This window comes from Crocodylus siamensis, chromosome 10, assembly GCF_052110815.1.
Source record: "Crocodylus siamensis isolate JL-2025a chromosome 10, ASM5211081v1, whole genome shotgun sequence".
Classification (NCBI taxonomy): Eukaryota; Metazoa; Chordata; order Crocodylia; family Crocodylidae; genus Crocodylus; species Crocodylus siamensis.
In genome coordinates, this window is record NC_143404.1 from 12,148,278 (window position 1) to 12,165,532 (window position 17,255).

Here is a 17,255-nt window from a genome sequence, read left to right on the forward strand (position 1 = left end):
GGTGGCTTCCAATGCCCCAAATCATTAATACATTATTTTATGCATTTTTTCAATATGTTCCATGTGTAGCAATTTACAATGCTTTTTAGCAGCTGCCCTCTCTCCAGGAGATTTTGGAGCTGGTTGAGTCTTCATTATGTTGCTCAGTAGAAGAACAAGCAACATAAACATTTATCTTTCATGCCTTGCACAACTGTTTCCCTAAAGCGGGCTTCCCCAGGGCAGGAGAAGGGTGTTTAATTGAATCACTATGAAAATAAACATGGATTTAATTTACAGCTGTAGAGTTTCCATCAGATGCAGGCTTATTTGCCTCAAAATGTTTGGGGCAGGTTACAGAACCTTAAGCTCCAGAAAGTTTGCCCATCTCTAATCAGCTGATGTTTTTGTTCCTGCACCTGTTCAAGGGTTGATTAGCTCTTGACATTGACCTTCCTTTGTTTTCAAACAGTGCTGACCCTTTGAGGTCTCTTCCACGGAGCAGAAATGGGATCGACATGGAGTCAGATGTGTACAAGATGCTTCAGGATTATGAAAAGCCGGTCTCAGAGCCTAAGCAGTCTGGATCTTTCCGATATTTGCAAGGCATGTTAGAAGCCGGGGAGAATGGTAAGGAAGATGGTGCTTCCGACTGTTTATACCTGGAATGTTTTCCAGTGAGTCTCCCACACCTCTGAAAACCCAATGGTTCTCAGATTCCTTGTGTTGTTTAAAATATCCCATGTCCTAACCACAAGAAAACTATCTTCAGGCCCCTTCAAAACACACATTTCAGCACCTCTCTTTCCTCTCTAGAGTCAGTTGGCTAGATGTTTTTCACAGCCCTGCTGCTAAAATCTCTGTGACATCATTGAGGCAAATAGCAGTCATTTGTTTTTATGGCCCACAGATATGCTTAAAGTCCTTCTGAATGAAGAAGCTGTTCAACTGGTATGTCAGTGCCTCTGTTCAGAGTTGACCGGCACTTTAGCATGGGGAAAGGCAGCTAGCCCCACATTGTTAGTTGTGCATAGTGCTTCCCATCAGAACAGGCTAGGCAGGAGTCTGTGCTGCCTTGCTAGATTTCTTCGATGAGCTCATACAGGCCTTGCAAGTCTGTGAAGTGTCATCACCCTGCCATTACCACTGTATCCACTGCAGTCATGAGTGGCACGTGATGTCAGGCCATGCCACCTTCTGTAATGGACACAACCTTGTAGTCTATTGCTGTAACCCAAGAGCACCTTGCAATGTTTTATGCATTTATCCTTAAAGCACTCTTGCATATTACTGGTGGAAACTGAGGCCCAGAGAGTCTGAGTGACTTGCCTGGGTCCTATATGGAATTGAACCTAGATCACTCAAGTCTTTGAATATTGTCCTAGCCAGTGAACTGTCATTCCTGGCTATCCTTGAAGGCTTGCCACCACCAGAAGACATCCACACCAGCTGTGCCAGAGTTGCAAGTGAGGAAGGCTCTTTTCAGGTTTCCATTCCCACTGCACATGTGGGCAGGGACCTCTGCAACCCAGACTTCCAACTGTTCTGTGTTATATGTAGCTGCATCAACACTTACTTAAGTGCCTGGAAAAGAATGTATTGAGCTGCATGACGAAGCCACAGCCCTGATTTCATCAGCCAGCCTAGTCTGATGTGTCTGGCCCACTTAAGAGATCAGCATTTGCTGCACAGCATTAGATTCCTACAGACAGAGTGTGTGTCTGTAAGGGAGTGTCTCTGGGATACTTCAAAGGCTCAATTTCCACCCCTCCCACTTCCGTCTGTTCTCAGACAGAGCGAGTGACCTCAGCTTCACTTGCTTTGCAGAGAGCTGTTTCCCAAATGCTTCTGGCTCTACTGTGTCCTGAACCACAAACCACCTCAGCAACTGACCCTGCCAGCAGCTTTCTTTCACTCTTTATGCTGGAAACTGAAAAGAAACCAAAGCAAAAAAGGGTGCAAGGACATTGCTTGGGTCCTGACACATTAGGGATTAGCCTCAGCTTAATTCTCCCTACCCTTATGCTGAGGGCAGCTTGCCTTTAGGCTTCACATTTGGAGATTTGGAGTCCTGGGCTGAGACTTGTTATTCCTTGTGATGCCACTTTGTAGCTCTCTCCCTCTTGAGTCATATCCCAAACTTGTCAGGCTTTTTAAAAGAACCTGGGAAACTGACTCCTCTTGTTCCTGCTGTTTTGAAGCTCACCTCCTTTGTGCCGAGAGTTGCGGCAGAGACCCTTCCAGCATTAACCGCATCTATGGCAATGAACTTTCAGAGCTCTGGTTACAGGCTTGGGCGCTTGAATGCACATCTCAAGTCAGCATTCAAGTCAGCAGCTTTGGGCTGATTTGGACATCCTGTGGAAGCGACCCAGAGTTGCAGCCTTATCAGCTCTGTAGCTCTTTCCTCGTAGGCATCCAGTTAAATGTTAATATTTTTAGACCTGCTGTCTCAGTACATAATAGAATATTATTTGCCTGTTCAAATAAGTGGCATTTATGTAAGGGAATGGATAGTCTTGAGAAATATAGGAACAGAAGTCAGAAGATCCTAGTTTGATTCCCAGGTCTGCAACTAACTTCTCTGATAACAAATGATTTAATATAACCCAGGTTTGCCAGCCCTCAACACTCACAAATCTTGAGGCAGACCCCAAGAACCATGACATTTTAAACAATAAATGTTGTACTCTTTTTATTTGCATGTAGAAATTTGGGCTTTGGGGGCTCCATTTTTTTCAAGGCTTTTTCTACAGTCAGGGCTATAAATGTATTTAATAAACGGAGATCCTCTCCTAATCACATGAATTCAGGAGCCAGAGCCCTGCGGAAAAACACCCAATACTGTGATCAAATTGTGAGAGTTGGCAATGTAGTAAGCTACATTTTCCTTGCTTTCCCTACATGTTAGATGATCCATTCTGACCATAAAAGGCTGTTGTGGGACTTCATTCACAAGTCTGACACTGACATCAGTACGTGCAAGAATCAGTGGATCAAGCCTGCACATTTGTAGAGACCTTTGACTTCTTAAGGGTCACAATGCTCTGGAGAAGTCAGTGGCTTTTGAGAGTCCATAAGAGAGTTTGCCGACCTCCAGCCTTCTGGCCACAGTTGGCTTGAGTTGAACAAGTCCTGCTCCCCTTTGCTCCAAAGCACCCAATTCCAGCCAACTACATTCATACCACTGAGGTATGGCTCAAGGATGGAAGCCATATCTGGGGTTCTCTCTAATTTGCTGTCTCACTTTACTTAAAAAGTTGCTACCAATCTCCTGCCAGAGGCAAGTGGCTGAGACAGGACAAATGGAAGCCCAAGGGCATTTGCTGAACACTGTATGTGGCACAGCTGCAGGGGGACTGGGTGTCTTCAAGCAAGCGATAAGTCTGTAGTCATGGGTTTGTGACAGAAGGCCTGTGCATAAGCTTTCACTGTAGCAGCTATTGACATTTTCAAGGACTGACTGGCAGGAGAAGGGCCTTAAGGAAAGCACGAGCAGTAGTAGCCCAGGCATGGAAGTTCCCTGGCATTCTAGGGTGGCACAGTGAACTGGCACTAATACCAGCCTCTGACCGTACCTTCAGATCTTCCCACAAAGTACTAATCATTCATAGCCAAAAGCCAAACTTCCTTACTAGGAGAGAGAAATCCGAAAGTGACTGAATCAGCGCTTGGTAAGGACTGTATTTTCCTCCCCTTCTTTCATGATGGAAAGTATTGAGCACACAGGGACCTTGCTTTTTCCATGGCTTTAACAGGGTGTTTTAAAAGCACAATACCATTTGAGGAATTGTCCCTTCTTCTCCTTCAATAGGGGTTTTGTAATGCCAGCCTCGTGGTATTGTGGCAACACCTTGAATCAGGGTCTGGAGCTATAAAGTCGATGACCAATACCAACCAGAAGATCAGCGAGCAAGTTTCTGGCCTATACCCAACAACATCCTTTCTCTCTCAGTCAGGTTAAACCTGCTGCTCAGCTCCTAATGTTTTTTACATTATCATGACACAGTCTGCAACATTATCGTGACACAGTCTGCAACTATGGAATCAGTTTATATGATTGAAAAGTTATTGAGGTTTATTTAATAAAAGATTTAAAATTAAATACTCCCGTCTGAAAGGAGACTTAGGCAACATAGAACTCAGATCATTATGGATTTTTGCAATCTGAACTTTTATTTTCTTTAGCCTCTTTCTGTATTTCACTCGCCTTAGTTGAAATTAGACTCTTCAGTTTCTCTCAAGTTTGTTTTCTAACGAATTATGCCTCTGTGCTCTGATGCAGAAGTATTGGGAATTGTCATTACTCTGGGGAAATGTTTCAGTTTAAGAGATTTGGTTTCATTTGGAATTTTTGAAATATCTGAAAAAGCTTCTAACCATCCTAGGGGGTTAAGGCCTTCCTATTTCTTGTTCTTTATACCAAAATATAGACAGTTTAGGGGGTCCAAGTTTAGGGTGCATTTTCTCTTTAAAGTCATGAGCTCCATGACCTTAGTGGACTTGGGGTTTCATATGAAGATCTGGAATATATGTGAAATGTTCCAGGTAGAAGAAGGATTTTTTCTTAGTTATGAACAATACCACACTGTGCCTCTAATAAGAAATCCTTCCTGCTGAGGCTCTTACAGGATTTGTAAAGAAACATATCAGTTGCCTCGGTGGGTGCCCGTCAACCGTGAAAGATGAGTACTCTGACCACAAAGCCTAGACAAGAATGTTCAGGACTGGTTAGTTCAAGTATGTAGCTGCCTAGCAGAGGAACATAAATTAGTATGGGGCTTTGTGCCTGCAAAAGCAGAGAGAAAGGGCCCATCATTCCAGTTCGCACTGTGAAGGTCCTGCCTTACTATAAAATCTCTCCTGCTCTGGGGCTCTGCTGTAAACACTTCATTCCACAAGTTTCTTCCCTTAGGATCAATAGCAGCTTCCCATGTAGTGCAGTAAACATTTAAAAACGGGCAAACGAAGTTATGACTTATCTCAGAGCTGTGAGAAGTTAACAGCGTGCACGATTGTTTGGTTCATATTCACCAAGGTGGTGAACAAGTTTTGCTTGAGTCCAACCAAGCATGCGAGGAGCCTGCAGAGCATAAGTCTCGGGGTCAGCCAGTCTCGCCCATACCGAAGGGCTCTTTTATTCCAACTTTTCTCAAAACCTTAAGATTTTATTTTATTTTGGAGCAGGGGCTTTGGTGGGAGCATAGTCTTCATAGTTTCATATAGTTTCATAGTTTGTAAGGTCGTAAGGGACCTGAGCAGATCATCTAGTCTGACCCCCTGCCATGGCAGGAAAAAGTACTGGGGTCAAACGATCTTTGACCCCCTCTTCCTGATCTTAATTGTCTGACTATCAAACCATGATCCTAGCATACTTTGGATGAGCAGCATTGACTGTAGGTCAATGCTGTCACTGCAAGGTGAGAAGAACACTTCAAAGGCCTGCAGACCCTAACTTTGTGGGGTAAGGCCATTTTTAGGTCCTTTTATTCACCTGCTAATGCTGTTATATAGTAGCTGCCCTACATTAAAGGCAAAGAGCTTTGAAAAAAGATGAAACTGCAGGTGTGCTGGCAACAGTTATAGGAGTGGGAAGGAACATACCCAGGCTTATGCCAAAAGCTGGAAAAGTTTCCCTTCCCATTACACCTACATTCTTGAAGAGACATGCAGTGTGTTTCTCATCCCGAGATCATTGTAGGAAGCAAATTCTAAACAAGAAGGGAAGGAAGCACTACCGAGTCATGCAGTTCAGAAATACATTGTATAAATCCATCCAAAGTATGGTAAACCACTTGGCATAATTAAACACTGACAACTAAAATGCTGAGAATGAACTTGCTTAGATACTAAGATAAGGCATTTTAGAGTTAGATCAAGCTTAAAGGTTCAAAAATAGATGTGTGGGGGTTTAGGTATCTATTCTTTACTCAGTGAAGTACTCTCCACGTCCTAAAGTCTCACTGAAGTCATGTAAGTCATGAAGGAATGTAAGCATGTGCCTAAACTTAACCACATGCTTAAGTGGTTGGCTGGATAGGGCTGGGTTGCTGACTGAAGGCTTGGTGGCATGCACGCTCGAAATGGCAGCTGTGATCTTAGGGATTACAAAGGATCTTGCAGTTTTTTGATTGCCAGTTGTCCTCAAGGTAGACATACGTGTGTGATTACAGTGCGAGCGCCTGGTTACTCTCCGTGCTTTGCCAGTGTACCAGTCACAGGCATAAAGCTTTCATTGCTTCTTTTCTCTTGGCTGGTCTCCAGTGTAAAACAAAACCAAATATGAAAGGGGGGGGGAAGGGTCAGTTTTGAATATGCTGTTTTACTTTAGGGTCTCAAAAATCTTCTCAGCTCCTGACAGATGTAATAAAACAAATACAATTCCTGAGAAGAGAAATTCATATAACTGTGTTTGTTTAAACATTTTGGTTTTGTGTGGTTTTGGTTTATACTGAAAAAGTTGTTCATCTTTTTTTCTCTTGGAGTGGTCATAGATCAAAATACATCTTGGATATATCTTCCTCTCCCTTGCTTTTACTCTTCTTTTTTTCACCAGCAGACCTTTTCTCTCATTGTACTTGTCTCTTAGCTCCCGGCCGAATCTCACAGCCAAATTCAGTCCTGGTCTGTTTGGATTTCATAGATTTCATAGACATTAGGGCTGGAAGGGACCTCGGGAGATCATCGAGTCCAGCCCCCTGTCCAAAGGGCAGGAAGTCAGCTGGGGTCATAGGATCCCAGCAAGATAAGCATCCAATTTACTCTTGAAGGTGTTCAATGTAGGTGCTTGAACCACCTCCGCTGGCAGGCTGTTCCAGACCTTGGGGGCTCGGACAGTAAAGAAATTCTTCCTTATGTCCAGCCTGAAACGGTCTTGCAGGAGTTTGTGACCGTTCGACCTCGTCATCCCTTGGGGCGCTCTGGGGAACAGACGTTCCCCCAGATCCTGGATGAGAGGGCTCAGCCCATCCTTGATGGTGCATGTTTAGATCAGGATGAATTAATGGTTGGGCTCCATTTGTTTCATTGCTATCCCTCTGAGCAGTTCAGTGCCAGCCCCAGAGGCTCCGTCCTGGCTTCCTCGTGACGATCAAAGGATTTGTGTGAGGCCAGTCACTTTTCTGTGAAGGTCAACACTCAGCTTGTTACGGTCTAATTGGCTCCTCTACTTTCTTTATTGTTCTCTTATTAGCAAATGGCAAGAAATAATTGTTGTTGCCCTTTCGAGATAGCATGTTTTCCCAGGAAGAAACATAATCGCCTGACTTTTTTAGAAGGGGACAGCTTTTAACCTGTATCTTTTCAAAACTTTTGGTAGGTGAAAAACACAACAGGCTGGCTGGCCCTCGAAACATCAAATCGCCAGTATCAAAACTTGGCGGTGCCATGTCTGGATTGCAAATGCTTCCCGAGTGCACCCGATGTGGAAACGGGATTGTGTAAGTACATGCTGGGTGACAGTGTTCAAGTTCTGTAATACCGTGGAATAGAGCAAAGCTGTTAGCTGTCCACAGGCATTTAACTGCTCCATTCACCTAATAGAAGTGCATATGCTAAAATTCATGGCAGAGGCTGACTGGTCTTTTTTGCCAACCAGTGCCTGGACGTAAGAGCCAAAACAGGAATAAGGCATTACACAAGGCATGAATTTTTGAGGGACATGGTGCCAGATAGCCACCCTGGCATGGGAAAGGTGTTGCAGGAGTGGTGTGCAGGAAGAAGGAAACCGTGGGGAGATCTAGGCAAGAAGTGAGGAAGCCACCAGGCATTTTGGAAGTGGGAAGTATAAGGGCTAAAGCATGTGCTGAAGTAAGCCATTATATGACTAGAGGGTTGACTAGAGGGAAAGACCTTAGATGGCTAGCAAAGGGAGCAAAGACAGTATCGTGGAGACCAGGGAGATGGACAAAATTGTAGACGTCTCTCAAAGCCACAATGCGAAAGATTGTAGACGTCTCACAAAGCCCTTTATTTCCACATTTTCTTTTTCCGCGGGGCACACGCTTGCTGCTGCTGTGACACAGAGCTTGGTTTTTAGCCTTCTTTCTCCTGCTTTCCACAGAGGGACGATCGTCAAAGCCCGGGACAAGCTCTACCACCCAGAATGCTTCATGTGCGATGACTGTGGCCTAAACCTGAAGCATAGGGGGTATTTCTTCATTGAGGAGCAGCTGTACTGCGAAACACATGCGAAGGAAAGGGTTAAGCCCCCAGAAGGCTATGACGTGGTAGCTGTTTATCCAAATGCTAAAGTTGAACTTGTCTAAACCCATACTCTATTCCTGGAGAGGTTAAAAGGTGGCTCGCCCACCCACACGCACGGCGCTAGTTTTAAAATATGGCTGTAATCAACTCTGATGACTGGAGTCTCAGTAAAATGCCTTTTTATAGATAAAACGGTTTACACTAGGGATCTCCAAGGGATGGTGTTGAAAGTGTATGAGCAGGTTTTTTCCTTCCTTTTGACACTCTGCTTTGGGGTTTTTAGTTCCTGCCATAGCCTTGTCCAAGATCTGTGTAAATATTGATTAATTTTCTACTTTGTTTCATATAAAACCAGTATTCTTTTTTTTCCCCCTCTCTTCATTTTAAAATGTAAGGAAAACATTTTAAAAAGCGCAAAAGGAAATAAGGCACTTTAAGAAAAAAAACAGACTTTTATTGCATTGCTTTCATTTCATACCTTTCAGTAATACATGCCGCTGCAGCTTTCAGAGTGATAAAAGATTGAAGCCATGTGGAAACTAAGTACAATAACTGCAATGTAGCACTGACGATGGAGTGAAAGAGTCTCTAAGCTAAATCTGATCTCACATAGAGGTGACTGTGCCAAGGAAAAAAAGATATTTAAAATAGTAACAACAGGGAAATTCACGTTTAAATCGCATAGCCTTACTCGAGGTCTGCAAGCCTCCTCTGAGTTTATCAAAGAGAATTAACCTTCACACTTGGCACCTACAACCCATAGTGTGGTTTTTTCCTTCTATTTTTGGTTTCATTATAGCTCTGCTCCTAGTACCCTCTGTCATCCGGCACTCTCTGACTCCACATCCCCTAGGGCTGCCCAACTTCTAAGGGTCTGGAGCCACAGTAGAGCAAGCTACAGGCCCCCCTGAGCCATGTGCAGCCCATGGGCCAGTGCTGGACATCCCTGCCCTAGGGCACTGTGCATACCTATACATGTGACAGACCTGTGCTCTGACTCATAATTAGCACACATCAGAGCAAACTCGATTAATCAAGTCTGCTGCAAGTCTTCTGGAGTGTGCTAATTAGTGTGCTCCAACAGCCTCCTTGCCATGTGTATCCAGCGTTCCCTATATTCAGCATTGAATGAGCGTTAGTTAAAATGCCCCCACCACCATTTTGAGGAGTGGGGCACTGAATGCATGTGATACTGTGGGCACTTTAATTAGAGCAGCTCTAAGCACTGTTCTAATTAAAGCGCACCTCCCTCCAACCCGGAGCATGTGTATAGATGCCCTGTGGAAACAGCAGCATTAAAATAGTACTGGGGCCACCTGGCTTAGTCCTAAACTGTTTTTGGTGCTCATGTTTCTGATTTCTCTGTTCTCCCTCCATTACAGTTATTCCTGCATTGTCCATGATGGACCTGATCTAGCTTTGGTTATAGTTTTAGCTATCTTTAGAATTATACATCACCCCCTGTGCCTTTTGTTACCAGTTCAGTAAAACTAAGCAGCTTAGACACTGTTTTCCTGTATGAAGTTCACCTCCCAGCTACTGATCGCCCATGAGAAGAGGCAGGAGGCAAATGCTGTTACTGTGTTCTAGCCGCAGTTGTGACGTTGCACTCCAGACAGTGCTATAGTGCCCGCCATGGGAAAGTGGTGCCTCTGTGTCCCCTTCCCTCCCAGTGTAGTCACCCGGAGACAGGCTGCTTAGTGAGGATTTGAACTGTACAAACAGCCTAAAAACAGAACGGAAAAAAACATCACCTATTTGTGTCAAAGTCAGGGTTAAAGTGCACACTGCTACAGTTCCTGTGCCCTGTTCAGAGAGCTGGTTTCTTCCTGCTGCTTAAAAAGCAGCAAACAGGAACTGTGAGGGAAGCAGGAACTCGCCCGCGGCGGTCCATCTGACCCCAAGGAAAGCCTTCAGTGCAAGCTGATGAGATGGCTTTAGGAGCAGATGTCCTTTGCTCACTCTCTAGAAAAGGATGCACAGCAAAACCTCTGAAAAAGATATCACTGCTTGGAACTATTTCTACTGAACCACAGTCACCTCCTTTCCCCACCTCATGCACCTGGGCAAGCTGTATTGTGAAAGAAGAAATGTTTCCCACTTGCATTATAGTTGCCCCTTCTCTGCAGACTGAAAAGAATATTGATAGGACATCGGGGCAGCTGCTCTTTCCCATGCTGGTTTTGCATGGAAAGAGTCTGAGGAAAGCGGGGGAAAAAAAGGGCACAAATATTGAGACCAGTGCTGGGCATGGAAGTCACCTACTGAAAGAGTCTTCTGCCAGGTGCTGCAGCTCACAGAAAGGGCTTCAAAATATCAGATTTGCTATTACATTTGAAGCTCTCGGCTTCAGAGAACAGGATTGCTCAGTGTCCCATTTTTGGTAGGTCGATTTATGCTGGGAAGAGCAAATGGCAAAAGAATATAATGGAAACTGCTAATGTTGCAGCCCTAGGGTTTAGGATTTTTCAGTACTGAATGTCCTTGTCGAGCTGGCAGGGTTTATCACAAGCTTGTGCTGGAAAATCATGAATCCAGAGAACAGCTGCATTGAAGAGCTCAGTATTTAGTAAATGTAGGGTTGCCACTTCTCTTTGTGTGCATGCCTAACTCTTTTGGCAACAGGGCAAGGCATTTCTCTGCAGGAGAAGGGCCTGCTGTGCACATTCCAGCTAACAATAATGTATCACAATTCCCTCCAGTGATAAGGGCTTCTAATTATTAAAGTGCAGCTAATGCTCAAAGGCTGTCACACAATTGAGTCTCTTTTTTTCCCTTGCATATCATTAGACTTGGTTAATGGTTTGAACCATTTAAGCATAAATACTTTGGACAACTGTAAATGATTAGGGGGTTAGCAGTATTCAAGTATAAAATATTATTGCCCTGTGTTTGAGGTCACTACTGGGAATGTATTATTTTGCAATTGTCATTAACATTTACTTGGACTTTTTTTATTAGCCTTGTATGTTACTGGGCCAAACTTAATTGGTTACAAGGAATTTTATGAAGTGGGCTCCTGTCTTACCTAATTCTGAGGTTGTAAAGTAGATTTGCTTTTCATACAGACAAGCACCTTAGTGTTAACTATTGGGCCCTTTTGCAGTTTCTTTCATAGAATCATAGAAAATGAGTTAGAAGGGACCTCAGGAGGTCATCTAGTCCAACCCCCTGTTCAGAGCAGGACCATCCCCAAATATATCGTCCTAGCCAGGACTCTGTCTAGCCAAGTCTTAAAACCTCCAAGAATGGAGATTCTACCACCTCTCTGTGTGACCTGTCCAGTGCTTTACTACCCTCCTGGTGAGAGGGTTTTTTTCCTAATATCTAACCTAAACTTCCCTTGCTGCAACCTGAGACCACTGGTCCTTCTTCTGTCATCTGCCACCACTGAGAACAGTCTAGCTCCATCCTCCTTCAAACCCCTCTTCAGGTAGTTGAAATCTGTTACTAAATCCCCCTCAGTCTTCTCTTCTCCAAACGAAATAAGGCCAGTTCGCTCAGCCTGTCCTTCTTAAGTCACGTCCCCCAGCCCCCTAGCCATTTTCATTGCCCTTTGCTGGATTCTCTCCAATTTGTCTACATCCTTTCTGTACTGGGGGGCCCAAAACTAGACACAGGACTCCAGGTGTGGCTTTAACAGTGCCAAATTGAGAGGAAGAATCATTTCCCCCCACTCTGCTAGCAACACTCCTACTAATGCAGCTCAGTATGCCTTTAGCCTTTTTTGCAAGATGGGTGCACTGTTGGCTCATATTCCTCTGATTGTCCCCTGTAACCCCCAAGTCCTTTTCTGCAGAGCTCTGCTTAGCCTGTCAGTCCCCAGCCTGTACCAGTGTGTGAGATTGTTCCATCCTTAGTGCAGGACTTTGCACTTGTCCTCATTGGACCTGATGAGATTTTTTTTGCTCTAATCCTCCAATTTGTCTATGGCTCTGAATTCTAGCTCCACCTTCCAGTGTATCTACTGCTCCCTCCAGCTTGGTGTCACCTGTAGACCTGTTGAGGGTGCACCGCATCCCATCTTCCAGGTCATTGATGGAGATATTGAATAAAACCAGCCCCAGGACTGAACCCTGGGGCACACTATTTGATACCAGCTGCCAACTGAAGCCATTGATTACTACCGTCTGAGCTTGGTGATCCCGACAATTATATATATTAGTTATGGCTCATCTCCTCTAACTTTTATTGCTCTAACTTAAAGGTCATGCCTGCTTGCTCATATGAAAAGTCATAGACAGCAAGGGGGCAGAAGTCAAGGGGTATGGCTTCTCTTCCCAACATGGCATTGGCTTCCATGGGAGATTGGGCAAATAACCTCTTTCTGCTTCCATGTCTCTGTCCATAAAACAAGGATGAGACTTCCTCCTAAGGGTGTTGTGAAGCAGATTTCATTCATGACCGTGAAATGCATAGGAATAAAGGAATAAATTACAGAAAGTTAAAAAGGCAGTAAGGACTCCCCATGCAACACTTGCTCTTACCCCACAGTAAGTGTAGGCTAACACTGGCCTGCTTACCTCTGTGGAACATGGCTAAGCTTCTACAGGTTAGCTCTCTCTTATCCCACTGTAAGAACGGGCCCGTGGACAGTTACCACAGAGCAGCAGGCACATGGGAGGTATCTGATGTGGAGTAGGTTGTTGCCTACAAAAGCCCGTGCCTTTGAAGGAGTTAGTCTTTGAAGCCCCCTGCCTTAACTTCTGCCTGATTTCAGACTGGCATAGATTGTCACCTCTAGCTTCAGATTTTAGCTCACCGTAATTTGTGTATCTGTACCCTGAAACAGAAGATGACAGAGAAGCTGTAGTGTCCTCTTTATGAAAAAACAGAGCGAGAACAATGAAAAGTCATTTCCGTCCATTGCAAGGATCTGGAAGGCACAGCGTAACAGCATCTGGTACCAGACAAAAGTGTATGTACCCATTAGATAACGTGTGGCTCCAGCTGGTCACATGACAGCCTTCTGGTTCCCACAGAGATTTCTTATTCATAAAGTCGAACATCCTCTCCAGGTCATTACCCATTTTCTCATTACTCGACAATTTGTAGCAACACAGGATGCTAGCCAGCACGCAACAGGCATGGATCTTATGCTTACCTGGCAATCTGCCGGAAGCATCATCACTGAGAGCCAAGCATCAAGGCTTTACAAGCAAACAAGACTGGATTGAAACAGAGCTGGACAGGAGGCCATGCTCTATGGGCCTGGCCTCACCAGCTTTTTCTAATTTAATGTTGCAAGAATTACACGCTTGCTAGGTTTGGCCATCTATCACTTCTCATTACCTTTGTGTCTCCTGTTCAGCTTCATGTGTAAGGCTGTTTTTCACACCGCAGCTGTTCAGTGTGACCTTCAGATGTGTTGCAACCCGAACATGAGGCGCACCTTAGAAATTCATACATTGTTTCATTGCCCTGGTGTATGGAACATATAAATCACTTAGGTGCAGGATCCTCCATAGCCTAATCCAGCTGCTAAATAACGCTGGTGAGCTCAGAGCTGGGGGACTGTGATGCACCTCGCTCTTCAGTTGAAAGTAGGCTTCCACAAATCATTTTTTCCACACACTTGTCTCCTGGCTCCTTTTTCTTATGAGTAATCAACTCATTCAATCCCCCTGAGCTGCTTGAAACAGAGCCACCTCGCAAAATAATATCCTGTGGCAAATTGGTTCCTGGACTCATTCCATTTCATTTACATTATTTGTCTTGTAACAAATTACTAAAATCAGCATGCTGTTTTACCTGCCTCACCAGGCTGGGGCAGAAACAAGCCTTGCAAACACTGTCAGTGTCTGTTAACTCAATTATTTAACTCTGTAACGCGTTTGGCAAATGCAGTTTGTTTGAATACAAAGTAAAGTTGTATTGTTGGTTTCCTGTCTCCCGTTTAATTATATTTTGGCCACAGTTTCAACAGCAGGGCCTATTCTCCCACTGGTATGTATACATCATACGCACACTGATGTTCCCACAATATCAAGATGCAGGTGGATACCAGATTGGCCATTTCATAAACATTAAAAAGAATGCATTCTCAGTCTATCCGTATTGCCTTTGGGAAATCATCTCGATTTATGGCAGCCTTATTTTCACAGTGGGGTCCAAGTCCTGCTATACGGAGCAAATTGTGTTGTATACACAGTGGAATTAATTTTGTTTGAATGTATAGGCACCTAGTTTTTGTTGCTCATCGTATGAAGGAGCTCTCATTGCTTTGCCTGCCTGGTAAGAAAGCATGGCCGTGATCCCTGCAAAAGGAATCCATTTCCTCCAGGCCCAAGGTATAGTCCAATTAAGAAGGCTGAATGTGTTCCCCCTATTATCAGCTTTTAGGAATGAATCCTGCAGGACCGTGCCCTTTGTACCAGATCTGTTTCAATAAGGACAGAACATTCACACGTTCTGTCCTGTGTGGCTTTGTTAAGGTCCCGTCTCATCCCTACATGAGTCACTTACAGACGAGTCTGCCTCTTGTGTTTATAGTACAGATAACAGAGGGTTTTATTTCTGAGAACAGCATACAATTTGAAGTTAAAAATATGCAGACGCTGCTAACCTTGCATTCTTGCTCTGCTCTTTATTAATGGGATTTAAAAAGGACAAAACTATTTAAAATGGAAAGATAAACAATATAACAAAAATCATTTTGTCTTGGAAAACTGCTCACAAGACCATTAGTAACAAGATGCAGTCTCCTGGATTCTTAGTGCAAATGGATATTCATTTATTGGCAGTAAATTAACACAGTAAGCAGCTGATACTGTTTACTCTCAGACCACAGTAATTTGGGTCCAGATGTGACCTATCCTATACTCAGAACTAGAATTGTTATTGAGTCTCTTGGAAAGCTAGAGGTGGAAAAGGAAATAGTTGAGAATTGCTGCTTATCCCCTTGGCCCCATGACCTGCAAAATTGTCTGGCATGAAGGCCATATTGTTCTAACCTACAGCATCCCTGCAAACAGGGCACGTCTACATGAGATGCTTATTGTGCAGTAGCCTAATATCACTGTGCAGTAGCATGCCAGGCAAAAATCACGCTAATACGCCACTACCGCACCGTGGGCTGCTGTGCGGTAAGCATCACTAAAAACCTGTACACCAGTGCTACTGCACGGTAGCGTGAGTTACTGCGCATAGATTTAGTACTTGGTTAATCCGGTACTAAACTTAATGCACAGTAACTACAGTGTATTAATGAACGTGTAGATGCATCCACTGTCACTCTGAGCTGCAGCTGTCCCAAGATGGCTCTTGCCTTTTGTTCATACCTAACAAAAACACATGAGATCAGGTGATTACGCATTGAACTACTGGCATGGAATAGCAGGCAAGCAAAGGGATTGATGTCTTTTAGGTTTGGCAGTCAAGGAGCTCTTGGGCTGCATGTATATACTATAAAGGGTTTTTGTCCTTAAGTCTTTCAGCTGGTGTTAAGCCCCACAGTGATCCTTGGACAGCTGCTTGGAGGCTTGCGCAGCATGAACTAATGGTCTTAACCGAGACCCTACTGCACAGATTTCCACATCACACAGCATCACAACCCAATACCATGTAAGTCCCAGCAAGAAAGACCAAGCCATTCTTCATGCTTTGTCAGGGGTAGGCAATGGTTTTTGGCCGGAATGCCAAAAAACCCACAATGTCTACCTTGAAAGGTGCGAGAGTGCCGACATGCCGGAGCCCGGAGCGGCTGTTTGCAGCCTCCCAGCTGCAGCCAGCCCACGGAGCCCAGCCTGCTTCCAGCAGGGCTTGCAGACTCCCAGCCATCTGCTGGAAGCAGCCTGGACTCCATGGCTGGCAGCAGCTGCTTAGATCCCGGGCTGACGGTGGTACGCCGAGCAAAATGGCCCTGCACGCCATGCTTGGCACCTGTGCCAGGGGTTGCTGACCCCTGTATGTGTTACAACCAAGGGCACAGACAGAAGTGTAACTCCCCACTGAACTGAAAACGCTTTGCAGGAATTGTTCTGAAGTACAACAATCCCCCAGACCAAACAGAAGTTCGCTGTTTGCTCCAGGGGAGAGGGGACTAGTTGCTGGCTGCAGCCTGCAGCTGGTTTCCCCTAGCAATGGCCCTTCCTTCCTGCCAGCTCACACTGTTTTCAGAATGGGAGAGGGGAAAGGGAGGGGGAGGAGCTCATTCCCCAGCAAGCTCTGGAGGGTGAGGTGGGTGAATTAGAGCCCACCCACAACGGGAGTAGAAGGAGGCTCCAATACACCTGCCTCACCTTCCAGCAAGGGTTGAAAAAACCCCAGACCAAACTCCCTCCGCTCCCTTTCCCCGCTCCCATTCTGAAAACAGCAACTATCTGGGAGGCAGCGCAGACACAAGTTACAGAAGATGATGTTTTGAAATGTCTTCATCTGAACCGTCATGCAATTTTCTCCCAATCAGCCATTTTTTAAGTGGTCTGCAGGCATACACTTGTGTTTGATCACGTCTATAGACTGCTTTCTGTGGCCAGATCAGAAATTGTCACTTCTGTCTGCACCCTATGGTGCAGCAATTTGAAGGCCCACCCAGCAACATTGAAGCCTGAATGGGAGTGTCCGCACAGGGGTTTAATGCAGTGTCACTAATCCTTGTTAACATTGGTTCGTGCAGGTCTCTATGTAGATGAGCCCTAAGCATGCCTTTGTATGGTTTAGATTAATCCACTTGCAAAGTGGACTAAAACTAACGATTGCAATGCAGAGCAAGAGCTGGGAACGCCTTTGGAACGGCTGTTCTGGGCTATTTCCCCATGAAGACGAGCCCTGAGGGCCGGATGGACCCGATGCTGAAATAGCCTCTGTTTCTGGGAGGCTGTACAAGATGGTTTGGTTCAGCTTTATTCTGTGACTTGTACTTGACTCCTCAGTTGGTTTGTAGAGCCTGAGTGCTGCTTTGAACACAGGTGCACCCAGAGCTTTCACAAGCAAAGCTTGCTAAACCCAGCCTGTTCCCATGTTCCCCAGCAGCTCATGGCCAAGGACCAGTGGGTGGGCCACAGCTGAAGGAAATTTAGAAATAAAATTTGTCCTACTTCAGTAACTAGTATAAAATGAATGAACAAACA

At 44.8% G+C, this 17,255-nt stretch overlaps 1 protein-coding gene across 1 annotated transcript in view; it reads left to right on the top strand.

Moving 5' to 3' along the window:
* Positions 1 to 14,066, top strand: part of PDLIM4 (PDZ and LIM domain 4) — a 93,010-nt gene extending 78,944 nt beyond the window's left edge. The window contains exons 5-7 of the mRNA XM_090064564.1: positions 452 to 609; positions 7,298 to 7,418; positions 8,042 to 14,066. Coding sequence (XP_089920690.1) covers positions 452 to 609; positions 7,298 to 7,418; positions 8,042 to 8,246 — 484 coding nt within the window. The 3' untranslated portion in view covers positions 8,247 to 14,066. The remainder of the gene's footprint in view (positions 1 to 451; positions 610 to 7,297; positions 7,419 to 8,041) is intronic.
* The last annotated feature ends 3,189 nt before the right edge of the window (positions 14,067 to 17,255 follow it).